The sequence below is a fragment of the Rhinopithecus bieti genome, unplaced genomic scaffold (assembly GCF_001698545.2).
Source record: "Rhinopithecus bieti isolate Rb0 unplaced genomic scaffold, ASM169854v2 scaffold_13262, whole genome shotgun sequence".
NCBI lineage: Eukaryota > Metazoa > Chordata > Mammalia > Primates > Cercopithecidae > Rhinopithecus > Rhinopithecus bieti.
The window spans coordinates 4,272,564-4,298,176 of record NW_016808004.1 but is presented as its reverse complement, the minus strand read 5'-3'; the positions used below and the strand labels follow the sequence as shown (position 1 = coordinate 4,298,176).

The window sequence follows — 25,613 nt, the reverse complement described above, 5'->3', positions numbered from 1 at the left end:
CGTGTTAGCCAGGATGGTCTTGATCTCCTGACCTCGTGATCTGCCTGCCCCAGCCTCCCAAAGTGCTGGGATTACAGATATGAGCCATTGCACCCGACCTACAAAATTTTTTTTTAAAAATTAGCCATGTGTGGTGATGCCAAGTAGTCCCAGCTACTTGGGAGGCTGAGGTGTGAGGATCACTTGAGACCAGGAATTCGAGGCTGCAGTGAGCCATGATCATGCCACTGCCACTCCAGCCTGAGTGACAGAGTGAGACCTTGTCTAAAAAAAAAAAAAAAAAAAAATTGGCTGGGCGCTGTGGCTTACACCTGTAATCACAGCACTTTGGGAGGCTGAAGTCAGCAGATCACTTGAGATCAGCAGTTTGAGATCAGCCTGGCCAACATGGTGAAACCCTGTCTCTACTAAAAAAGTACAAAAATTAGCCAGCATAGTGGCTCACACCTGTAGTCCCAGCTACTCTGGAGACTGAGGTAGGAGAATCGCTTGACCTGGCCGGGAAGTGGAGGTTGCAGTAAGCCGAGATCATGCCACTGCACTCCAGACAGAGCAAGACTCTGTCCAAAAAAAAAAAGGTCCTTCCGGAGCAGAGTGGAGGGATGACTGGGTAAAGAGACTGTTGGAGTAATTCAGAAGGAGAGGATGGCGCCTGAACCAGCGGGAGTAGGAGAGGAGGGACAGCGCAAGAGCTTTTTGAGGAATAATGCCTATTGGCAGGGTTGGTATGAGGGTTGAGGGGTGGATGTCAACAGAGATGATGCTATTTTCTACTTTGAGCTGACAGTGGTGCTCTTGACTAGTTTGTGGGAGGAGGAAAAGATGGGGTATTGGATGATGGAAGGGGAAGGAGATGGAGATGATTATGGTTGCAGACATGTGGAGTTTGAAGTGCTGTGGGCACCAGGTCGAGTTGTCTTGCAGGCAGTTGGAAATGGCAGGTCTTGAGCTCAGACAGGAAATAAATATTGGGAGTCAGTGGCATATAAGAGGTGGTTAAAGCCATGGGAGGGGATAAGATTGCCGAAGAGACTGTGAGAAGAGAAGCGGCCAAGGACAGAATACCCCAGAGACAGGCTTAACCAAAGAGGAACCAGAGGAGATGATGGGTGGGAACCATCAGTGGGGGCCAGTGGTAGGAAGAGAAGCAGGACAGGTTGGGTGGAGGGGACTCAGAGACTTAAGAAGCCTTAGTAGAAGAGCAGAGTTTGGGGGACCCAGAGTCTGAGAGTCTGACACTGGGGCTGTTGGCACTGCCCTGGGTGGGCTCAGGAATTGTGCCCTTACAAGCGTGGAGTTGAGTTCCTCTGGTCTCCTTGCCCTTGTGTCATGCCCAAGGCCTGGCCTTACCAAAGGAAGGACTCAGTGGGCACTCAGGGAACTGAGTCACCCCATCTTGGTGTCAGGGCCTGCTGCTCATGCATGTCTATTTCATTCAGGTGGTGGTTGTCCAGGCCATCAGTGCCCTGTGTCAGAAATATCCTCGCAAACACGCAGTCCTCATGAACTTCCTGTTCACCATGCTGCGGGAAGAGGTAAGAGTCAGGGGCATTTGGGGAATGCCAGGTCTCGGTGCAGGGAGTGATCTGACCACTGGCTCCATGCTCAACTTTGTGCGTGTGCTCATGTTAGCCTGTTAACCAACTGGTTTTCATGGTGCCTGCAACCCTTTAAACTCCTTGTGGACATGTAAACATGTCCCAGTTGCTAGTAATTACAGTAATAACTATGACTCACCAGCCTGACTTTAAAAACTGGATGTCCTGAGGTGATGCTTGTGCAGAAGATGGGAAAGTGCATGTTCTTTTCTTGTGGACTCTAGTGCAGAAATGTTCTGGACCATTCCAGGAGTTCGAGGGGTGGTTTCTTGTGAAACTGGTGCTAATAATGCATCATTGGTTCTATTTCTGTTCCTGATGTGAATTCTGATTCACTTATGCCACCTTTTTTGGATGTCTCAACAAAACGGGTTAATTCTTAGGAGCAATAGGAAATGTTCATGGAGTAGACTTGTTCCTCAGATACATGGTACCCCTTTCACCCAGCCCCAGAGTGGCCCATGGACTGGGCAGTAGAGGAGCCATTGCCTTGAGTGTCTTTGCGTTTCCCAAGAATGCTATAGAAGGCACTAATGTTTAGTGAGTCATCAGCTAATGGGCCCGGCACTTTGGTGATTGTGTTTGCTTTTTTTAAGTAGAAATGGGGTCTTGCTGGGTTGCCCAGGCTGGTCTCGAACTCCTGGCTATAAGTGATCTTCCCACCTTAGCTACCTGAGTGCTGGGATTACAGGTGTGAGCCATCATGCCTGGCCAGGCCTAGCACTTTGGAGACACTATGCATGATAGCAGTTTTTTGTTGTTTTTTTTTTCTTTTGAGTAGGAGTCTTGTTCTGCTGTCCAGGCTGTAGTGCAGTGGTGCGGTCTTGGCTCACTGCAACCTCCACCTCCTGGGTGGAGCTATTCTCCTGCCTCAGCCTCCTGAGTAGCTGGGACTATAGGTGCCTGCCACTATGCCCGGCTACGTTTTTATATTTAGTAGAGACGGGGTTTTACCATGTTGGCCAGGCTGGTCTCAAACTCTTGACCTCAGGCGATCCACTCACCTTGGCCTCCCAAAGTGCTGGGATTACAGATGTGAGCCACTGGCGCCCGACCTCGATCTGTCATCCAGGCTGGAGTGTGGTGGCATGATCACGGCTCACTGCAGCCTAAACCTCCTGGGATCAAGCAATTGTCTCACATCAGACCCCCAAGCAGCTGGAATTACAGGAAGGCACCACCATGCCTAACTAATTTTTCTATTTTTTGTAGAGATGCGGTCTCTCCATGTTGCCCAGGCTGATTTCGAACTCCTGAGCTCAAGTGGTCCACCCACCTCAGCCTCTCAAAGTGCTGGGATTATAGGTGTGAGCCATTGCGCCTGACCAGCCTTTTGTTTGACAGGAAAGAGTGATAGAGGCCCAGAGAACCAAGTGCCCTGTCTCCAAGTTCTGTGTTTGGACAACTGTACTTGGTCCAGCTCAGGTCTTCAGCTCTTTTCTGGAGAGAGCAGGCTCCTTGCTCAGCTCAGCTTCTCTCTGCAGGGTGGTTTTGAGTACAAGCGCGCCATCGTGGACTGCATCATCAGCATCATTGAGGAGAACTCAGAGAGCAAGGAGACAGGGCTGTCACATCTGTGCGAGTTCATCGAGGACTGCGAGTTCACAGTGCTGGCCACCCGTATTCTACATCTCCTGGGCCAGGAGGGGCCCAAGACCACCAACCCCTCAAAGTACATCCGCTTCATCTATAACCGAGTGGTCTTGGAGCATGAGGAGGTCCGGGCAGGTAGGTCTGAGCCAGGGCTGAACTTGGACACTTAACTACCCTTGAATAAATGTCCCAGCAAAGGGACCTGAGCCTCCAGTGGGGACTTGTGCACTCACTGTTCTTGCTGCATAAGCTGTTTTTCATAATATTGTAGGCAGGACCTTACATGTCATCTAGTTGAATGGTTCTTTGTTGTTGTTTTTTTTTTTTTTTTTTGAGATGGAGTCTCCCTCTGTCACCAGATTGGAATGCAGTGGTGCGATCTCGGCTCACTGCAACCTCCGCCTCCTGGGTTCAAGCGATTCTTCTGCCTCAGCCTTCTGAGTAGCTGGGACTACAGGTGCACGCCATCATGCCCAGCTAATTTTTGTATTTTTAGTAGAGATGGGGTTTCACCATGTTGTCCAGGATGGTCTCGATCTCTTGACCTCGTCATCTGCTCGCCTCAGCCTCCCAAAAGTGCTGGGATTACAGGTGTGAGCCACCGTGCTCAGCCATGGTTCTTAAACCCTATAATTTGTTGTGTTTTGTTTTGTTTTTTTAAGTATTGTTTTAATTGAGACTGGGTCTTGCTATGTTGTCCAGGCTAGTCACAAACTCCTGAGCTCAAGCAATCCTCCTGCCTCAGTCTCTGACAGTGCTGGGATTACAGAACCACTGTGCCTTGCCTTAAGTGTTTTTTTTGGTTGTTGTGTTGTTTTAACTTTCAATCTATATGTGATGTTTGCTTAAAAAAAAAAGCTGAGGCGGGCACGGTGCGCTCAGCGCCTGTAATCCCAGCCACTTGGGAGGCCGAGACGGGTGGATTCACGAGGTCAGGAGATGAGCCATCCCTGCGCTAACATGGTGAAACCCGTTCTACTAAAATACAAAAACTAGGCCGGGGCGATGGTGGCGGGTCTGTAGTTCCAGCTACTCGGGGAGCTGAGGCAGAGATGGTGTAAACCAGAAGGCGGGCTTGCAGTGGAGCTGAGATTCGCCACTGACCCCCAGCCTGGGCGACAGAGCAAGACTCTGTTGCAAAAAAAAAAAAAAAAAAAAAAAAGCTGGCTTGGGCGTTGATGGCTCATGCCTGTAATCCCAGCCTTTGGAGGCCAGAGGCGGGCAGATCATGGAGGCAGGAGACGGACATCTCTGGCTACACGGTGGAAACCGGTCTCTACTGAAATACGAAAAAATAGGGCCGAGCGTGGTGGCGAGCCGCCTGTAGTCCCAGCTACTCCTTCTCAAAAAAAAAAAAAAAAAAAAAAGCTTTGTTGAGGTGTAATTCACATGCCATAAAATTCACGCATTTATGTAAGTTTACAATTCAGTGAGCCACCATCCTATTCTTTATTTTAATTTCCTTTCATGCCCCCACTGGACAGATTTTCTTCTTTCAACAATTGATAATCTTTAAGTAATTTTTCCCTTTCTCATTTATATTATTCTGAGCCTTAACTGCAAATTGATGCCATTTGGATATGGAAGGTGAGGAGCTTTACATTATAGCCAGCTTCTGTGACCTCATCATGGTTAATTTGAAAATAGCTCCTGGAACCTTAGGATGGGAGCTACTGATCCCATCTGGCTCCCTTCTCCATTAAATATATAAGGAAGTTGAGGACTGGGGTGGCGCCAAGATCCACCCAAAGCCACTCACTGTGTTGATAGTGACTTTGGGCCTTCTGGCTTGAGACTTCTTGCCTCTGGGGCTCTTCTGCCTGAAGATCCATTCTGAGTGCTGGAAGTGCCCAGTGAGTTGTCAGGGTGCATTGGGTAAATCACATTCGCTTCCTAAACACAGGTGCTGTGAGTGCTCTGGCCAAGTTTGGAGCCCAGAATGAAGAGATGTTACCCAGTATCTTGGTGTTGCTAAAGAGGTGAGTCTAGGCCCAGGGCCCTAATGGGAACAATATTCCCTTGGACTCAAGCAGCTTTCCTTTGTCTTTATTTTTTTTAACTGAGAAGGGAGAGAAAAGTTACAGCTACTGATTGTAGAAAAAACAGAGAAAGCATAGAAAAGCATGAAAAACAATGCTGTACAAATCGCACCAACCAGATGTGACAATTGGTAACTTGAATTATTTTGCCCATTTAAAAAAAATAGCTCTATTGAGGCTGAGCGCAGTGGCTCAGTAATCCCAGCACTTTGGGAGGCCAAGGTAGGTGGATCATGAGGTCAGACTGAGACCATCCTGGCTAACATGGTGAAACCCCGTCTCTACTAAAAATACAAAACATTAGCCGGGCGTGGTGGCGGGTGCCTGTAGTCCCAGCTACTTGGGAGGCTGAGGCAGGAGAATGGTGTGAACCCGGGAGACGGAGCTTGCAGTGAGCCAAGATCACGCCACTGCACTCAGCCTGGGTGACAGAGCAAGACTCCATCTCAAAAAAAAAAAAAAAAATCTATTGAGATATAATTCACATACCATACAGTTTACCCATTTAAGATGTGTAGTTTGATAAGTTTTAGCATATTCACAGAGTTATGGAACCATCACCACAACCTGGGTTTAAAACATTTCATCATCCCAAAAAGGAACTTAATGTTCATGAATGTGGCCTCTCCTCCCTCCACCCTCAGCCTGGGGCCACCACTAGTCTACTTGTTATCCCTATGAACTTGCCTCTAATGAAGCCCTGCAGGATCCCTCCTGCCATCCCTGCTGGGCCCCAGTCAGGACCACCTTGTGTCCCGGCTGCAGGTGTGTGATGGATGATGACAACGAAGTAAGGGACCGAGCCACCTTCTACCTAAATGTCCTGGAGCAGAAGCAGAAGGCCCTCAATGCAGGCTATATCCTAAATGGTGAGTCATTCCCTGGCTACCTTGGACTCAGCACCTTACTGGAGCTGTGGTTCTTCTCATCACTCCCTGGGCAGGGGAAATCCAAGGCAAGATGCTCTTGGCTGGACTTGCCTGGTAACCACATGGCATCACGGTGACCTCAGGAGGTCCTGGGTCATTCAGGTCACATCAGTGCGGGTGGTAATTGTGAATTGTGAATTGAAACTCTCATCGTTAATAAAAACTTTATTTTTACAGCACTTTACCCTTTACAAGTCACTTTGTATATATGTTTATTCCTCACACCTACCCTGTAAGGGAGGATGTGTCTGAGAATGAAGAGGCTTAGAGAATAAAGTGATTTTCTCAGGGTCATACCACTTAGGACTTGTAACTTCGGGACCCAGGGCCTCCATGGTGGTTCCTGGTGCGCATTTTGCTCTGTCTGCCAGACATGGTGACCTCTCTTTGCCTCTAGGTCTGACTGTGTCCATCCCTGGTCTGGAGAGGGCTCTGCAGCAGTACACTCTAGAACCATCAGAAAAACCTTTTGACCTCAAGTCTGTGCCCCTGGCCACAGCGCCCATGGCAGAGCAGAGAACAGGTAACACCTATACTCCTCCCAGAGGCCATGAAGGCCAGGCCTCTGTCAGAGGGTCTGCATTGGCTGCAAAGCCACTAAACCTAACTGGGATGGGTGGGAGTTATGCTGGGAGGAGGAAATGATCCTTTCTGCCTCTGGCTCCCAAAAATAGAGACACACATACACTCAGATGTGTACTCTCACATGTCCTGTGCTTTCCACTCTCAGGAGGGTTAGTATTTATAATCCCTGAGTAACAGCACTGGGGTCACCACCACATTGCCCCATGACTGCAGCCGTTGGTCATCATGTGTATAATTTGCTCCTGCAGAAAGCACCCCCATCACAGCAGTCAAACAGCCTGAGAAAGTGGCAGCTACCAGGCAGGAGATCTTCCAGGGTGAGTCACAGTGGTTGGGGGGTGCTTGGGACCTGGGCTCAGTTTCCTCAGGGGGATCAAGAGTAAGAACTGTCATTTATTAGTCTCTCCTGAGTGCTGGGCCCTTGAGATGCTTTAGACCTAGTATCATATTTGACCCTCAGATGGTGGTTGTTAGGTTCCTTCAATATCTGAGGAATTGAAAGTTCAGAGAGAGGGCCGGGCGCGGTGGCTCAAGCCTGTAATCCCAGCACTTTGGGAGGCCGAGACGGGCGGATCACGAGGTCAGGAGATCGAGACCGTCCTGGCTAACATGGTGAAACCCCGTCTCTACTAAAAAATACAAAAAACTAGCCAGGCGAGGTGGCGGGCGCCTGTAGTCCCAGCTACTCGGGAGGCTGAGGCAGGAGAATGGCGTAAACCCGGGAGGTGGAGCTTGCAGTGAGCTGAGATCCGGCCACTGCACTCCAGACTGGGCGACAGAGCAAGACTCCGTCTCAAAAAAAAAAAAAAAAAAAAAAAAAAAAAAAAAAAAAAGAGAAAGTTCAGAGAGAGAAAGTGGTAGGAGGGGCTGGAATTAAGATCCAGATCAAACTGGCTCAGTGCTGCTACTGGGCCTCAGTTTGGAGGGCTCAGGTCCCTGGAACCCAGGCCAGTTCAGAATGTCTGAGAGAGCAGTGCTGGGGTTCAAAGACAGTGGTACTTTTTGTCGGGTTCCACGTGTGTTCTGTCCACATTTGTCTTGTAAGGTTTTCTTCAGGTATCCATCTATCCTCTGGTGTTGCATTTTTAAGGGGAGAGGCTGTGTGTCTAATTGCAGATTGTTTTATCCACTGAATTCCTACTCAGGGACTAGCATAGACCCCTCTTCCTTCATGGGCCCTTACTTCCATCCTAGCTCTTCTGTCTTCTCTTAAACAGTTCTCTGTGCTAAATAGTTCGTCACATATTCTGTCTTTTATTTTCTGGATTTATCACAGCACTGAGCCCAGTGCCTGCCTTCCTCACAGTAGGTTCCCAATCAGTGTTGAATTAAATGAAATCCCCCCTTCCCCATTCCATTCAGAATCATGTCTTCTATCAACATAGCATGGATCCTGAGCTAATTGGAATCACTGTAACATGAAACTTTTCATTTATATCAGTTTTCTATTGCTGCTGTAACACGTTACTGCAAACTTAGTGGCTTAACACATTTATAACCTTATAGCTCTGCGGTCAGAAGTCCAAAGTGGGTTTCATTTGTTAGCAGTGCTGAGTTCTCTCAGGAGGCTCCAGGAATTGCCCCCTTGCCTTTTCCAGCTACTAGATGTGGCCTGTATCCTTGACTCCTGGCCCCTTCCACCGTCTTTAAGGGCCCTTCTAGGGCAGAAGGTCAGAGTAGAGTGATTTGAAGAGGCCACACTCCGGGCCTTTTCAAATCTCTCTACTCTGACCTTCTGCCTAGAAGGGCCCTTATGATTACACTGCTCCCCCCGGATAATCCAGGATAACCCCTGGTTCAAGATCCTTAATTTAATCACATCTACAAAGTCCCTTTTACCATGCGAGGTACATAGTTGCAGGTTTTGGGAATTAGCTTGTGGGCATCTTGGGGTCATTATTCTGCCACACCTTCCAAGGAAGTCTCCTAAGCCCCTTAAAGGGTAACAATTCCATTTTTAAACAATCATCCAAAAGCCTCACATTTACTAATCACATACATGTTTAGTTCCAAGAACTTTCCTAGATCTTGACATTTATTGCCTCATTTGTCTTTACAACAACACTGTGAATCAAGATAATTGTATCAGTTTTATTGAAGAAGAGTCTGAAACCCTATCAACAGGATCCCCCAGGTAGTAAGTATCAGTAAGTATCAGGCCAAAACTCTGGCTCCCAAGAAAATAAATAGCAATAGAAAAGCACTTTGGTGGTTGATGGTCATGGTGGCCCAAAAGTTGCCCCTAATATCTAGCCTAGATTGTTCTGGGCTTTTTATTGCCTGCGTGTTCATGAGATTTAGTCTTCAGGCTGCAGAGAGCTGAAGCGGTCGCATAGGCCGACTTTTTGTGGAGGAAAAAAGCAAAATAATAACAATAAGGCCCACCTTTCTCTATGTCTGAAACGTGAATTGAGTACCTTCTAAGTACAGGGAAAAGTATCAGATCCCTGGCCTCAAAGCACAATTCCTGTTCTCATGGAGTTCAATTAATTGGGAAGACAAGTTGAGAATCTTAGAGCAGTGGTCTTCAAATATCAGTATACATTGGAATAAGCTGAGGAAACATATTAGAAATGCAAATTCCTTGATCCTGAAACCAGAGATTCTGATGTAGTAGATCTGGGATGGAATCTGAGTTTTTAGCAAGCTCTACCGCCAACCCCTAGTAATTCTGATACAGGTGATCCATGGTCATAGTGCGAGGAATCCTGCCATAGAATAGGTGCAAGAGTGGTAGCTGTAGCCATTATAGGTGGACACCATGTGCACACATCTACCAGATGCCTCATTCACTTGGGTTATTCCCTTTAGTCTGCAAGGAATACCAGGACCAGCCAGGGTGGGGTCCCATGGGCCTGTGCTTAAATCCAGTGCTTGAACCTGGCCATAGGGTGTAGGCATAGGTCTTAACCAGACACAGACCATTCTAAGTTGGGTTTTCTGCAACACTCTCATTCTGAAATATCTCTTTATTGGCCATTTGTCTTAACTGACAAATATATAGGACCAGTTTGTTACTTTGTCTGATTTTGTAGCTATAGCAGTATCGATCTTATTTTCCTAATTGATCTTATTTTCCTTTTTTTTTTTTTTTTTTTTTTTTTTTTTTTTTTTTTTTTTTTTTTGAGACGGAGTCTCGCTCTGTCACCCAGGCTGGAGTGCTGTGGCCGGATCTCAGCTCACTGCAAGCTCCGCCTCCCGGGTTCACGCCATTCTCCTGTCTCAGCCTCCCGGGTAGCTGGGACTACAGGCGCCGCCACGTCGCCCGGCTAGTTTTTTGTAGTTTTAGTAGAGACGGGGTTTCACCGTGTTAGCCAGGATGGTCTCGATCTCCTGACCTCGTGATCCGCCCGTCTCGGCCTCCCAAAGTGCTGGGATTACAGGCTTGAGCCACCACGCCCGGCCTGATCTTATTTTCCTAATTGTCACCTTCTTTTAAGAATCCTTGCTGAGGTAGGGGGTGGAAATCCTTGCTAAGCTTCTAAAACTGGGGGAATCTCCATTTAGGTCTAGGATTTTGTGGTCTCATATCAGTGTTTTGCTTCTGAGGTCTTTCATGGTACAGAGATGGGGAAAGTATTTGTTGGGGGTTGTATCACATGAGCAAAGTCAGGGAGATGAGAAAATGCATGGATATATTCAGGAAATAATGAGTAGCCAGTTGGGTAAACATATTTATCCATCTAAGGTAGGGTGGAACACCTTGAGAATGGTCATAGGAATTTATTAGAAACCATCACAAGTTGGTCTAGGGATCTAGAAGCTGAGTGAATGTGGCCTGTGGATTTCAGAGCAGTTGGCGGCGGTGCCAGAGTTCCGGGGACTTGGGCCCCTCTTCAAGTCCTCGCCTGAGCCCGTAGCCCTCACTGAGTCAGAGACGGAGTATGTCATCCGCTGCACCAAACACACCTTCACCAACCACATGGTTTTTCAGGTGAGCAAAGTGGGCTGAGGCCCTGCTGGGGCATGCGCCCAGGGAGTTGTCCCAGGTCTGGCAGGTCCTTTAGGGACATGGGTCCCCACACTGTGTTGGTTGGGAGCCCAACTTGATGACAGAATCTGTCCCCAACATGCCTGTCTCACATATCTCTTGACCCAGGGCCTCCATGGCTCCTGATTATCAGCATGGAGACAGGGAGCCTGGGACAGGGGGACTGGGATGGGAATCACCTTGGTCAACAGGAAAGAGGTGGGACCTCCTGGCTCTTCCTCTGCTGCATGGCTCAGACCTAGAGCAATGTTTAAGCTCCCCTCTCTTCCCTGTTCAGTTTGACTGCACAAACACACTCAATGACCAGACCTTGGAGAATGTCACAGTGCAGATGGAGCCCACTGAGGCCTATGAAGTGCTCTGTTACGTGCCTGCCCGGAGCCTGCCCTACAACCAGCCTGGGACCTGCTACACGCTGGTGGCACTGCCCAAAGAAGACCCCACAGCTGGTGAGCCCCTCTCCAGATACCACCCTATCCTCATGGGAGCTCATGGGATCAGGAGGTGGGCGACTGGGCACCAGCTGTTTGAGCTTCAGCTCCTTGATTTCAGTCCCAAGAAGAAGAATAGCTGAGTCCCAAATGCTCTTCTTTAAAAAAAATTTTTTAAAGAGACAGGATCTCACTAGAACTCATGACTTGACTTTCTTGTCCTACAAGGTGGCGCCCTCTGTCCAGCTTTGTAGGATTGTATGGCTTGTTGCTGCTACTAATAACATAGCAGGGGCCTGGAAAGCAGGCTGTGACCCCTGCCTGCTTGTTCCCTGCAGGAGGAGCCCGTCCCCTGCAGTCTGGGGACTTCCTAACTACCCAGCCTCTCTTCCCCACAGTGGCCTGCACATTCAGCTGCATGATGAAGTTCACTGTCAAGGACTGTGATCCCACCACTGGGGAGACCGATGACGAAGGCTATGAGGATGAGTATGTGGTAAGAGCCTGGTGTCAGGAAGCTCAGTTTTGTGCTGAGGCTGCGAAGCAACTCCCTTCAGGAACTCACAGACAGACTGGAGCTGTTTTTTACTTTTTAGGTCTTTAAAATTTTATTTTATTATTTTATTTTATTTTTTGAGATGAAGTTTCTCTCTTGTTACCCAGGCTGGAGTGCAATGGCGCGATCTCGGCTCACTGCAACGTCTGCCTCCCGAGTCCAAGTGATTCTTTTGCCTCAGCCTCCCGAGTAGCTGGTATTACAGGCGCCCGCCACCATGCCTGCCTAATTTTTTGTATTTTTAGTAGAGACAGGGTTTCACCATGTTGGCTAGGCTGGTCGCGAACTCCTCGCCTCACGTGATGCACCTACCTTGGCCTCCCAAAGTGTTGGGATTACAGGCATGAGCCACTGCACCTGGCCTAAAATAACTTTTTAAACTTACGGAAATACATGTTCATGTGTAAAAAGAAAACTTGGGAAATACAAAAACAAAATACAAAACAAAAGTATGAACAACAGGAAAACATTACTCATAATCTTCAGAGTTACTTTTGGGGGGCAGTGGTATAATTGGAATCATTCTTACAATGTAGACCTTGCTATTTTAAAACCATAGTGTATTTTCCAGTGTCATTACAAATACTTCATAAACACAATTTTTTTTTAGTGGATTTAAAATACTATATACTATGTCAAAACTTGATTGACCTTTCACTCCTTGAATGTTGGGCATTTGGATTTCCATATTTTCACTATTTATAATGCTGCACTAAATATCCCTTTAGATACAAATTTTTATCTGCATTTTAGATTATTTCTTTAGGATAGATTCCTAGAAGGAGAATACTTGGGTCAAAGGGTAAGCATGATTTTAAGACATTTTGATTCCTTTTGTCAAATGCTTTCTGGATACGTTTGACCTGTTTGCTGTGCTGGGCAGTCCTTTCATGCACTAGAATAGCCCTTCTAAATTCTATCTTAGCTCGATGGAACTAAGTACAGGATCCTTCTGGGGTCTGACTTTGGGGCAGTGGCTCAGGGCCATCTGAGTGTAGACCATTATGCTCAGCCTGTGGATGGGGATTGTTACAACTTCTCCTGGCTAGAGGGACAGTCATGGTGGAATACAGCTGACATTCGCCATTGTATCATCCTAGAGTCACAGTTAAGGATGGATGGACCTTCCTTAAGCCGGAAATGACCCTGAGGCAGGAGCTGCTTTAAGACCAAGTGAGCTCCTTGAGAGAGCTGGGTCTGTTTGAGCCCACCCAGAGATGATAGAAAAAAAAAAAAAAAAAAAAGAGCTGGGTCGAAGTTGTATTTATATACACTGTAAACATCCACAGGAGTAGGGCCTCGGTGAAAATCTGATGGGAGAATGAATGGGGAACCTTCATGTAGACTCAGTGGGAGTATTATGTGTCAAGTTCAGAGAAGACACAGCTGAAATGGAGACAGAGATTCAGGATCTGTCAAATCCAGAGGACACAGCTGGGGTAGGAGGTTTCTGCTAGTTTCTGCTGAACTAGAAACAGCTGCTGCTCCTGAAGAGCTCATCATCCCCTAGATATGACAGGCATAGGAAGCAGACCTCTGAGAATGCTATGTAATTCCCTGTATGCCAGATCCTGGAAGCACTGACACTAGGCAGGCTTAGAAGAGATGATCTCACAGCAGGCAGCTCTAGGATGAGTTAGTAGATTGGTACTTGGGATTAGGGCATTTTCTGTTGAAGGGATACCACTTGCCTGTGGGCACCTCAAGGATAGGTACCTGGTCAAGTTGTTCTGTGTCCCCAGAGTCTAGCACAGTCCTCAGTGCCGAGCAAGCACCTGCAGAAAGAGTTGCAGGAAGGGATGTGTGGATGAGTTCAGAGCAGAGTGTGTGGATGGGTGCTTGATTTCTATCTCCATCTCTCCAGCTGGAAGATTTGGAAGTTACCGTAGCTGATCACATTCAAAAGGTCATGAAACTGAACTTCGAAGCAGCCTGGGATGAGGTAGGGGATGAATTTGAGAAGGAGGAAACATTCACCTTGTCTACCATCAAGACACTTGAAGGTAAAATCCTGGGAATGCCATCTCTGGCCTACTTGCTGTTCAAGATCTTTGGGTACTGTTGAAGTGCTCATACCTTTTCTCTCCAAGGATCCAGGGCCAAGTCGGGAGCACATACGTCAAATGCCATTTCATTAAAAGCCCTTCAGAACATGGGGGAGTGGTGGTGGCACAAAGGGCAGACAAGATGGCTTAACAATATTGGGATTTCTCGCTATAGAGGCTGTGGGTAATATTGTGAAGTTCTTGGGAATGCACCCTTGTGAGAGGTCAGACAAAGTGCCGGATAACAAGAACACCCACACGTTGCTTCTGGCTGGTAAGTGGCATTTCCAGGTGGGGAGGGCCTGGATAGCTTATAGCCTGGATGTCCACTGGATCCTGGGCTAAGGACTTCACTATAAATACGGGGAGTCAAAATTCACAGCATTTAAAATTCGCAAACTATAAAATAATCTGCAGCGAAATGTTTCCTCCTTACCTTGGCTGCCAGCCATTGAGATTCCCTTTCTAGAAGCGACCAGTGTTACTATTACAAACAATGCCTGTATAACCTTGCAGTTATTTTATTGCTATAAAAGCTAATAGGAGCACATTTCCTTTTTTTAACTCAAATGTTTATGTACAAATGGTATATATATTGTCCTGCAATTTGCTTTTCACTTTACAATGCATCTTAAGAGATCTTCCCTGCCAATATGTAGAGCTTCCTCATTCTTTTTCTTTTAATTGTGGTAAAATATACATAAAATTCACCATTTCAGCCATTTTCAAGTGTGTGGTTCAGCGGCGTTAAGTACATTCAAACTATTGTAAAACTATGACCACTATCCATCTCCAGAACTTTTTTCATCCCAAACTGAATCCTTTTTTTTTTTGTTTGTTTGTTTTATAGCTGCTTAGTATTCCATTATGTGGATGCACCCCATATTCTATGGAACAGCCGCTACTGATGAACATTTAGTTTGATTTCAATCTGTTGCTATTACAGATGTTACAGTAAATAATCGTGTACACACACACACACACACACACACACATTTACTTCGCATGTGTACACTGAGAATATCTGTAGGATAAATTTTCCAAGGCATCACCAGGTCAAAGTGATTTGTGTTTCTCATCTTGATAAATAACTCCAAGTTGCCTTTCATAGAATTGTGTACCTTTTTTCCTATATTGTGGACAACACAATATGTTACCACACTTTATGATCTTTGCCAGTCTGTGTGGACAATGATATCTTAGTGTAGTTTTTGTATTTTCATTGAAGTTAAGTATCTTCTCAAATGTTGAGGCATTTGTATTTCCTTTTCTGATCATTGTCTTCATATCCTTTGTCTTATTTTCTACAGGGTTGGCTGAGTGTACCTGCACTCATTCTCCTTCCCAGATTACTTACTAGCAGATTCCAGAAATAGCATTTTATATGTACATTCTTCTGTATTTTTATGTTTCTCTAAGAGATAATGACCCCTGCCCTTTTTTAAAGGACAATACAATTATCATACCTAAAACAGTTAACAAAAGGAAATGGGATTTTTTTTTTGGCTAAGTGTTTATAAACAGGGTTGAAAGGAGGCTCTGCTTCAGTACCCTGCCTACAGCTGACAGTTTGTAGCCACATTGAAACAACCCAGTCCCCTGGGTCTTGCAGACACCTGCCCTGTGGTTTTCTCGTGGTGGGGCTGTCCCCTTCATTTGTGCTCTCAGATTCAGCCAACGTGCAAGAGCCTATGTGACGTCAGATACAAGCCTTTTATGTCCATCAATTCGTTTGAACTTAGCAGAAGCCTGAATATGGTATTATCATCTCTGCCATTTTGTAGTTGAGGATACTGAAGCCCAGAGAGACAGTGACTTTTTTTTTTTTTTTTTGAGACGGTGTCTAGCTGTGTCACCCAAGCTGGAGTGCAGTGGCACAATCTCTGCTCACTGCAACCTCTACCTCCCGGGTTCAAGTGATTCTCCTGCCTCAGCCTCCTAAGTAGCTGGGATTTCAAGCGCCCACCACCATGCCCAGCTAATTTTTGTATTTTTAGTAGAGATGGGGTTTCACTAAAAATGGAAACCAGGCCAGGCTGGTCTCGAACTCCTGACCTCATGATCCGCCCACCTCGGCCTCCCAAAGTGCTGGAATTACAAGCGTGAGCCACCGCGCCCAGCCGAGAGTCAGTGACTTTCACAGTGAAATCCCTCACTCAGGGATTTCAGCCCAGCTCTCCTGCCCATTTCACTACACCAGAGCTGTCTTGATGGGCTGCTGCAAATGCTATCCTTAGCCTGCCCTGTACAGTCCCTTCTGCCATATATACCTGTACTTCTGTCTTCCCTTCTAGGTGTGTTCCGGGGTGGTCATGACATCCTGGTACGCTCCCGGCTGCTGCTTTTGGACACAGTGACAATGCAGGTGACAGCCAGAAGTTTGGAGGAGCTGCCAGTAGACATCATCTTGGCATCTGTGGGATAAGGGGCCAGCCTGCATAGGACCTTATGCCCTTCCCCCCCAACACTACTTGGAAGTTGTGCCTTCCTCATGAAACTGGCGGAAACCCCTTCCCAAGCTTCTGTATTCAAAAACAATTAGGAATCATTGCAGATTTTTTTTTTTATGCTGCCCCTACCCCCCACCTGGGACTACTTGGGGGTGATTTTTTTTTTTTTAATAGGGAATGATTTTAGCTTGTCCTAAATCTTGCTATCCTCCCTTCCAGGAAAGGGACATTGTAAATGAATAAAACATTCTCAACTCCTCTTGAATTTATCCCCCAAGAAACCATCTTATCCCTCTAATAAATCAGCATGTATTTATTGAATGATTGCTACAACTTCCCCTTTAAGGCCTCCCCCAAGAGGCAGAACACCTGCCCTGTCCCCCTTGTAGCCGTTTGGCTGTTGTAGTCCTGTGAGGCAGGACCCTCTCCCGTCATCGCTGTCCCAGCACCAAGCCCAGGGGTGGGAGCGGTACAGGTTGCTTGAGTGAATCAGCTAACAGGCACTGAGTTCCCACTCCCACTCGTGCTTCTTCGCAACGCATCCTCCTTTGAGAGTCGATAAACGGAGGCTCCAAAGGGCTTGGGTCCTGTGGCCTTTCCAGCATCAGGTCCTATGTGGAGTGTGCCCTGAGGTTTCTGCTCCCTGTTCAGTTCAGCGAATCAGCATAGGCGAAGAACAGCCCTCTAGAGTATTCTCTGTTGGTTGCAGATGAAGAAATCTCCGGTTTAGGTCCCAAGGGGAGCAGGCTTTTAAACTCAAGCCAGGTTATTTTACCAACTTTGAGGCCGAAGTACACCCGTAAGGACTGTTTTAAAAATCTGGGCCTCACCCTTAGAGATTCAGCTGGCGGGTTGGGGTGCGGGGGCAGGAAAGGCTCATTCTAGTGTCCACCATCGTTTGAGGGCTAAGTGCGCGATTCCTGGAAGTTCTCCTGACTTCCATTTATTCAGTGTTCCTCCATTTTTGCCTCGCACTGTGAGACAGCTGGCAGGACTGTGAAGTAAGGAGTGGAGTTTCCTGGTTTCCCGCCTTCGATGACCCTGTGCCCTAGACTCAGGGCGGTGGGAACCTTCCCCGCCGTCGGCCCTGAGGCGCGCTGGGGGCGGGGAGGAAGGGTAACCCCGCCAGGGAACAGCCAATATGGAAGAAAGTGGAGTCCCGAGAAGCTTGGGATGGATGCATCCCCGAAGGCAGTCACTGTCTCCTGGGGAAAGGGGAAAAGATTCATCCCAAATCGGAAAGGAGAAGACGCCGCCTCCGGGGCCCAAGGGCGCCGAGATAACCAAGGGCCCCCCCAGGGGGCGGGGCCTAGCGCCGGGAGCGCGGGCTGAGGCGGGGCTGACGTGAGGCGGGGTGAGGCGGGCGGCCAAAAGAGAGCTGAGAGGCGGTGAGGAGAGCCAAGGGAGGTGACGCGAGCCGAGGGAGGTGAAGCGTGCTCCTGGGGCGAGGTGAGGGGAGGGGCGGCGACGCGGGCGGCTGGAGTGTGGGGAGGGGAGGAGAGGGGAAAGGACGCGACGCGGGTTGACAGAGGGGAGCATAGGCCCGAGCGGACGCGGGGCGACGCGGGAGGGCGGCCTGGGCCGAAGTGAGGCAACGCGGGGCGGTGGAGTCTGAGGGCCGAAGCGGAGGGGAGGCGACACGGGGAGGGGCGAGGGATTGAGGTCGGTGGCTGGGGGCCACCTGCTCCGCGAGAATCGGCCCCCGCTCCGGGGAGCAGTGTCCGGAGCGGGATCCGCGGCCCACAGTTTCGCGCGTCGGGCCCGGGGACGCTGCGGGCGGGAGGCGGGGATTCTGCTCCCTGGCCCCGGGCCGCCCAGTGGCCGCCCTCTAGGTGAGCGGGTGCTGGCTGGCGTGTGGCGCTGACCCCAGCGGGGACTGGGGGGAAGGACGGGGAGTTGGAGGGCACCGAGTCACCCGGAGGAGGCGACCCCAGCTAGCTGCTCTTGCCCTGCTTGGTTGGACCGCGAAGCCCCCTCCGCTGCGGCTCTTCCTGCGCTCAGGCAGGCATTTGCAGAGCTCCTCTGGGGACTTGCCTCAGTGCCCTGCACGGAGTTGGGCAGTGAGCTCAGGGAGCGAAGCAAATGGGCACATCCTTGTCCTTGTGGGACTTCTTGGGGAAGACTTTCGACGGTGGTCACGGAGGGGCACGGCCCTGTGGGAACGGAAAGAGAAGGCGGGGACTCAAGGAATAAGACCTAATATTTGAGATATGTAAGCCTTTTCCTTACGTTTTGTAATTTAAAGGTTGCGAGGGACGGTGTTGAAGAATGTGTGGGCGAACATCCTGTCACTTACCTAGAGATGTTCTCACGAGAGCTTGCGCCTACCAGGATCGGCGGGGCCAGCAGCGGCTCCCGGAATGGAGGGACCCTGATAAGTACTGCCCCTCTTACAACAAGAGTCCTCAGTCCGACAGCCCAGTGCTTCTGTCTCGACTGCACTTTGAGAAGGTAACCAGCTTTGCACCATGCTAGCCCCTCGCCCAGCCTCTCGATGGTTATCTCCTATTTGGTTTGGTGTGTGCTCAGCCTCTTGGGATGACATTAAAAACCAGCGTTTACTGCTATATTCTGACTTCCCGTTGAGAACCTCTCTAGACCTCATGAAAGTTTTATCAATGGCTTCTAACACTGATAAAGACTTATTTTTCAGCATTTTTCAGGCTCAGTTTAAATGCCTTTTCTATACATGGCATACTAGCCTTAATATATGCCAAATTTATATGAGCTTTGTGTTTTAAAATAGCAGCTTTCACTGATCATCAGGGTCATTGGAGTATCTTAAAAAAAATAATAAAATTTAAGGCCAGGCGCCATGGCTCATGCCTGTAACCCCAGCACTTTCGGAAGCCGAGGTGGGAGGATCACTTGAGCTTAGGAGTTTCAGACCAGCCTGGGCAATATAGGGAGACCCCATCTCTACAAAAAATAAAAAAATGAGGTGGGAAGATCACTTGAGCTGTGGAGGTCGAGGCTTCATGAGCCATGGTTGTACCACTGCACGCCCACCTGGGTGACAGATCAAGACTCTGCCTAAAGAAAAAATTTAAAATTTAAGAATATTTCTATGCCCCTTACCAGGCCAGCTTAATCAGACTTTCTAGGCCCAGGACAGGTTTAAGATCAGTTAATTTAAAACACTTCTAATGTTTCTTGAACATTGAAAAGTTTTATTCTTTCTGCTTGTGCTTTCAATATTTTTATGTTTGTCTTTTACTAAAGCTAGAAACATGTATTTGGTTTGGTTATCTGAAGTTTAATTGCATTCATTGTGTTTGTAGTATTTATCCCTATAGTGTTGGAATTACCAGTCACTTACGTTCACGTTTTAGTTCTTTGCCTTATCTCCTGAGTGTGTGTCTGTGTATTTGTGCGTAATAAAAATGCTTCGTTCTAGAAAGTAATAGTTTCTCTATGTCTTAAATGTTTTAAATGACCTTGACATGTTTTTTAAAATCATGATTGTTGGCTGGGTGCGGTGGCCCACGCCTGTAATCCCAGCACTTTGGGAGGCCAAGGCGGGCAGATCACGAGGTCAAGAGATTGAGACCATCCTGGCCAACATGGTGAAACCCCATCGCTACTAAAAATACAAAAATTAGCTGAGTATGGTGGCACGCACCTGTAGTCCCAGCTACTGTAGTCCCAGCTACTCAGGAGGCTGAGGTAGGAGAATCGCTTGAACCCGGGAGGCAGAGTTTGCAGTGAGCTGAGATCGTGACACTGCACTTCAGCCTGGCAACAGAGCAAGACTCCATCTCAAAAAATAATAATAGTAATAATAATTGTGATTGTTTCCTTCCTGAATTTTAACTCTATTTGATCCATAATGCCGAAATCACTTTATAAGTTGGGTTATACCTCTGGTACATACTCTTTAAACTTTTGTGATAATATGATAGTCAAAAAGGACTCATTTCTGCATTATAGGGTATCACATTATTTTGAAATAAAGATAACAGGCTGGGCATGGTGGCTCAGACCTGTAATCCCAGCACTTTGGGAGGCCAAGACGGGTGATCACCTGAGGTCAGGAGTTGGAGACCAGCTTGGCTAACATGGTGAAACCCCATCTGTACTAAAAATACAAAAATTAGCTGGGTGTGGTGGTGGGCGCCTGTAATCTCAGCTACTCAGGAGGCTGAGGCAGGAGAATCGCTTGAACCCAGGAGGCAAAGGTTGAGGTGAGCCAAGATTACGCCACTGTACTCCGTCCGGCCTAGGCAACAGAGTGAGACTCTGTCTCAAAAAGAAATAAAGATAACAAATAATGGCTGGGTGTGGTGGCTCACGCCTGTAATCCCAGCATTTTGGGAGGCTGAGGCCGGGGGGGATCTCTTGAGGTCAGAAGTGCGAGATCAGCCTGGCCAAAATGATGAAACTCTGTCTATACTAAAAAAAAAAAAAATTGTGGAGATTGCAGTGAGTCAAGAATGTTCCACTGCACTCCAGGCTGGGTGACTCAGTCTCAAAAAAAAAAGAAAAGGATATCAAATAACATTAATGTTCTTGGTTGAATAAAGCCATTTATATGAAATAGTTATTTTTGTGTCATTTTTAGAGGATGCATACTTCCCTATTGAAGCTTTTTGTTTTAAATGAGAGGGGAATCAAAATAAAATATGCTGGAGAACCTTGAAGGGGAAAAGAGAGCATAAAACATACTTCAAAGGAAAGCATAATTTAGAGTGAGAATAGAGAGCAGGATTAAGTGTATGAGCCTGACTGGGCCTAGTGGCTCATGCCTGTAATCCTAGCACTTTGGGGAGGCTGAGGCCAGAGGATTGCTTGAGGCCAGGATTTCAAGACACCAGCCTGAGCAAATGAGACCCTGTTTTTAACAACAACAACAACAAAAAGAACCTTAGTCATTTATATGACCTTAGAATTATAGAAAGTTAGCTGGAAGAAAAATTTGTGTTAACATATGTAAAGATAGAAGTATAGAAAGATTATGACTCGTCCTACCTAGGTTACCTAATCAGTGAGGGACAGAACTAGAACTGAGATCCAGACCACTGTCCCCACTCCAGTGGATGCATCCTGGAACCAGGAATGGGGAAGGTGGAGCTCCTAGCAAATACAGCCCTCAGTTGGGCCAGTGGTATGAATTTGCTGATATAGTATTTGATTTCACATCTCTAACAAGTTTTGTTAAGATTGCTAGGGTTTCTTAATTTTGATAATATTAGGTATCTCATTTTTCTCAAACCTATAAATTATAAAGCAAACTTAGAACCATTTTAGCAGTTCATTCAAATCATCAACAGCCTGCATATGTATTTAGATTGCAACATTTTCATTTGAAACCACAGATTTGCAAATTACTTCCTCTTTCATTTATCCACCCCAGTGCTACCAGCTGTTCTGTTCAGAAGTCCAAAAGGGTAGATAGAGGAAAGATGACTAATACTGAGCAATGGTTTTAGTATTTTGGCTTTTCAACTACTTTCTATTCGTCATTCTCACATTTGGGTTTAGTTTACAGTTGTCAAGTGTACACTTTCAAAGATGATCAGTGGAATTTGTGAGAGCAGAATTCTCAACCTTGACACTATTGACAGTTTTGGCCAGGGTAATTTTTTGTTATAGGGAGCTATTCTGGGCATTGTAGAGCGTTTAGCAACATTCTCTACGTGCTAGATGTCAGTAGCATCCCCCACAGTAGCATCCCCCAGATCAGAACAACCAAAGATATCTCCAGATACTACCAGAAGTCTGGATGATGGGGAGGGGTGTGTCAGAGTTGTCCCATACTGAGAACCACGGATTTTTCAGTATTGTTATCTTGCAAATTTCTGATGAAAGATCATTTAGTTGACCATTGTGTAATGTTGTCTCTTATTCTCATTTATGCACTGAGCTGGGGGTCCTTCTGCTTGGAAGACTTTTTTTTTTTTTGAGACAGGGACTTGCTGTGTTGCACAGGCTGGAGTGCGGTGGTGCAGTCATTGTTGCGGGAAGTCAGGGACCCCGAACGGAGGGACCGGCTGAAGCCGCAGCAGAAGAACATAAATTGTGAAGATTTCATGGACATTTATTAGTTCCCCAAATTAATATTTTATAATTTCTTACACCTGTCTTTACTGTAATCTCTGAACATAAATTGTGAAGATTTCATGGACACTTATCACTTCCCCAGTGAATATCCTTGTGATTTCCTATGCCTGTCTTTACTTTAATCTCTTAATCCCCATCTTTGTAAACTGAAGAGTATGAATGTTGCCTCAGGACCCTATGATTGTATCAGCTGCACAAATTGTAGAGCCTGTGTGTTTGAACAATATGAAATCTGGGCATCTTACAAAAAAAACAGGATAACAGTGATGTTCAGGGAACAAGANATGTTTGCCAGGCTGGTCTTGAGCTTCTGACCTCAGGTGATCCGCCCGCCTTGGCCTCCCAAAGTGCTGGGATTACAGGCGTGAGTCACCATGCCCGGCCATGATTTGCTTTTTAAAAACTCACTACAACCCTGGTCTAGTCTTTTATGGACACATTCGTGTTTTTCAGAGTTACGTGACTATGTTTTTTCACGTTTTTTTTGAGACGGGGCCTTGAGTTGTTGGCCAGGTTAGAGTGCAATGGTGTAATCACAGCTCACTACAACCCTGAACTTCTGGGCTCAGATGATCCACCTCAGCCCCCTGAGTAGCTGCTACTACAGGTAAATACCACCATGCCCTTTATTTTTCACACAGCTACAACCATCTCAGTTTTATTTTTATTTTTTGTAGCTATAGGGTCTCTCTATGTTGCTCAGGCCGGTCTCAAACTCCTGGGCTCAAGCAGTCCCCAGCCTCGGCCTCCCAAAGTGCTCCTGTACAGGTGTGAGCCACCACACTTGGCCTTTTCTTTTTAAATGACAGGGTCTTGCTGTGTTGCCCAGGCTGGAGTGCGGTGGTGCAGTCATTGTTGCGGGAAGTCAGGGACCCCGAACGGAGGGACCGGCTGAAGCCGCAGCAGAAGAACATAAATTGTGAAGATTTCATGGACATTTATTAGTTCCCCAAATTAATATTTTTATAATTTCTTACACCTGTCTTTACTGTAATCTCTGAACATAAATTGTGAAGATTTCATGGACACTTATCACTTCCCCAGTGAATATCCTTGTGATTTCCTATGCCTGTCTTTACTTTAATCTCTTAATCCCCATCTTTGTAAACTGAAGAGTATGAATGTTGCCTCAGGACCCTATGATTGTATCAGCTGCACAAATTGTAGAGCCTGTGTGTTTGAACAATATGAAATCTGGGCATCTTAAAAAAAAAACAGGATAACAGTGATGTTCAGGGAACAAGAGAGGTAACTTTGAACTGGCGGCCAGTGAGCCGGACGGAACAGAGCTATATTTCTCCTCTTTCATAAGCAAATAGGAGAAATATCGCTGAATTCTTTTTCTCAGCAAGGAACATCCCTGAGAAAGAGAATGCACCCTGAAGGTAGGCCTATAGGCGGCCTTGGCCCCTTTTTAAGGCGTCCCATCTTTTATGGTCAAAGCCAAAGCGATGAAATAAGCCCCGGTCTCCTGTAGTGCTCCCAGGCTTATTAGGATGAGAAAATTGCCACCTAATAAATTGTGGTCAGACAGGTTATCTGGTCTCAAACCCTGTTTCCTGATAAGATGTTATCAATGACAATACATACCTGAAACTTCATTAGCAATTTTAATTTCACCTCATCCGGTGGTCCTGTGATCTCGCCCTGCCTCCATTTGCTTTGTGATATTTTATTACCTTGTGAAGTATGTGATCTCTGTGACCCACACCCTATTCGTGCACTCCCCTTTTGAAAATAGCTAATAAAAACTTGCTGGTTTTACCGCTCGGCTCGGGAAACATCACGGATCCTGCGGACATGTGATGTCTCCCCCGACACCCAGCTTTAAATTTCTCTCTCTTGTGCTCTTCCCCTTTATTTCTCAACCCAGCCGAGACACTTAGGAAATAGAAAAGAACCCACGTTAAACATCGGGAGCGGGTTCTCCCGATAAATCATGGCTCACTGAAACCTTGACCTCCTGGGCTCAAGTGATCCTGCTGCCTCAACCTCCCCAGCAGCTGGGATCACAGGCTTTGCCTTTTGGCAGTTTGAGGGGGAAGTTCTCACTATGTTTCTCAAGCCGGTCTCAAGACTCTTGAGCTCACGCCAGTTGAAGAGGGTCATACCTGTAATCTCATTACTTTGGGAGGCTGAGGCGGGTGGATTGCTTGCAGTCAGGAGTTCAAGACCAGCCTTACCAACATGGAGAAACCTGGTCTCTACTAAAAATACAAAATTAGCTGGGCATGGTGGTGCATGCCTGTAATCCCAGCTACTTGGGAGACTGAGGCAAGAGAATCGCTTGAACCTGGGAGGCGGAGGCTGCAGTGAGCCAAGATCGCTCCATTGTACTCCAGCCTGGACAACAAGAGCGAAACTCCGTCTCAATAAAGAAAAAACAACTCTTGAGCTCAAGGGATCCTCCCGCCTTGGCCTCCCAGAGTGCCAGGATTATAGGCTTGAGCTGCTGCCACTGGCCAGAAGGCAAATTTGATTCTGGAAGAGAAAGAGGATACTCTTCTTTCTCACAAACACACACAAATAGGCCTCATTATTCTTAGATTCCATATTTCCAAATTCACCTACTCACTAAAATTTATTTGTAACCCCTAAATTCATACTCACTTTGCTTTTGCAATCATTGGTGCACATACAGAGAGGTGACAAATTTGAGTAGCTTGATGTTTCCAGCTGAGGTTGATTGAGGCAAAGCTCTGCCTTCTCATCTCTTATGTTATAAACAAGTATCTTCTTTGCAGCCAGTTTAGTGCCATGTGTGATTTCACTGTTTAAAATGACCCCAAGCATAGCGCTAAAGTGCTGGCTGGTATTCCCAAGCTAAAGAAGGCTGTGATATGTCTTACAGAGAAAATATATTGGATAAACTTTAGTCAGACATGAGTTATAGTGCTCTTGGTCTTGAATTTGGTGTAAATGAATCAAGAGTAAGACTAAATTAGATGTCTTTAAACAGAAACACACATAAAACAAGGTCATACATCGATCAGTTGATGAAAGTGTTGTCACCAGAGGCTGTTAGAAACATAACCTTAGGCCGGGCGCGGTGGTTCAAGCCTGTAATCCCAGCACTTTGGGAGGCCGAGACGGGCGGATCACGAGGTCAGGAGATCGAGACCATCCTGGCTAACACGGTGAAACCCCGTCTCTACTAAAAAATACAAAAAACTAGCCGGGCGAGGTGGCGGGCGCCTGTGGTCCCAGCTGCTCGGGAGGCTGAGGCAGGAGAATGGCGTAAACCCAGGAGGCGGAGCTTTTAGTGAGCTGAGATCCGGCCATTACACTCCAGCCTGGGCGACAGAGCAGGACTCCGTCTCAAAAAAAAAAAAAAAA

At 47.0% G+C, this 25,613-nt stretch overlaps 2 protein-coding genes across 2 annotated transcripts in view; both read left to right on the top strand.

The window, feature by feature from the left end:
• COPG1 (coat protein complex I subunit gamma 1) overlaps nucleotides 1-16,538 on the top strand; it is a 33,029-nt gene extending 16,491 nt beyond the window's left edge. The window contains exons 13-24 of the mRNA XM_017884991.1: nucleotides 1,440-1,535; nucleotides 3,083-3,326; nucleotides 5,095-5,170; nucleotides 5,996-6,099; nucleotides 6,557-6,682; nucleotides 6,993-7,061; nucleotides 10,536-10,678; nucleotides 11,013-11,184; nucleotides 11,565-11,662; nucleotides 13,587-13,725; nucleotides 13,943-14,041; nucleotides 16,062-16,538. Of these exons, the coding sequence (XP_017740480.1) occupies nucleotides 1,440-1,535; nucleotides 3,083-3,326; nucleotides 5,095-5,170; nucleotides 5,996-6,099; nucleotides 6,557-6,682; nucleotides 6,993-7,061; nucleotides 10,536-10,678; nucleotides 11,013-11,184; nucleotides 11,565-11,662; nucleotides 13,587-13,725; nucleotides 13,943-14,041; nucleotides 16,062-16,192 (1,497 nt within the window). The 3' untranslated portion in view covers nucleotides 16,193-16,538. The remainder of the gene's footprint in view (nucleotides 1-1,439; nucleotides 1,536-3,082; nucleotides 3,327-5,094; nucleotides 5,171-5,995; nucleotides 6,100-6,556; nucleotides 6,683-6,992; nucleotides 7,062-10,535; nucleotides 10,679-11,012; nucleotides 11,185-11,564; nucleotides 11,663-13,586; nucleotides 13,726-13,942; nucleotides 14,042-16,061) is intronic.
• Nucleotides 16,538-25,613, top strand: part of HMCES (5-hydroxymethylcytosine binding, ES cell specific) — a 32,918-nt gene continuing 23,842 nt past the window's right edge. The window contains exons 1-2 of the mRNA XM_017884992.1: nucleotides 16,538-17,666; nucleotides 18,463-18,668. Of these exons, the coding sequence (XP_017740481.1) occupies nucleotides 18,486-18,668 (183 nt within the window). The 5' untranslated portion in view covers nucleotides 16,538-17,666; nucleotides 18,463-18,485. The remainder of the gene's footprint in view (nucleotides 17,667-18,462; nucleotides 18,669-25,613) is intronic.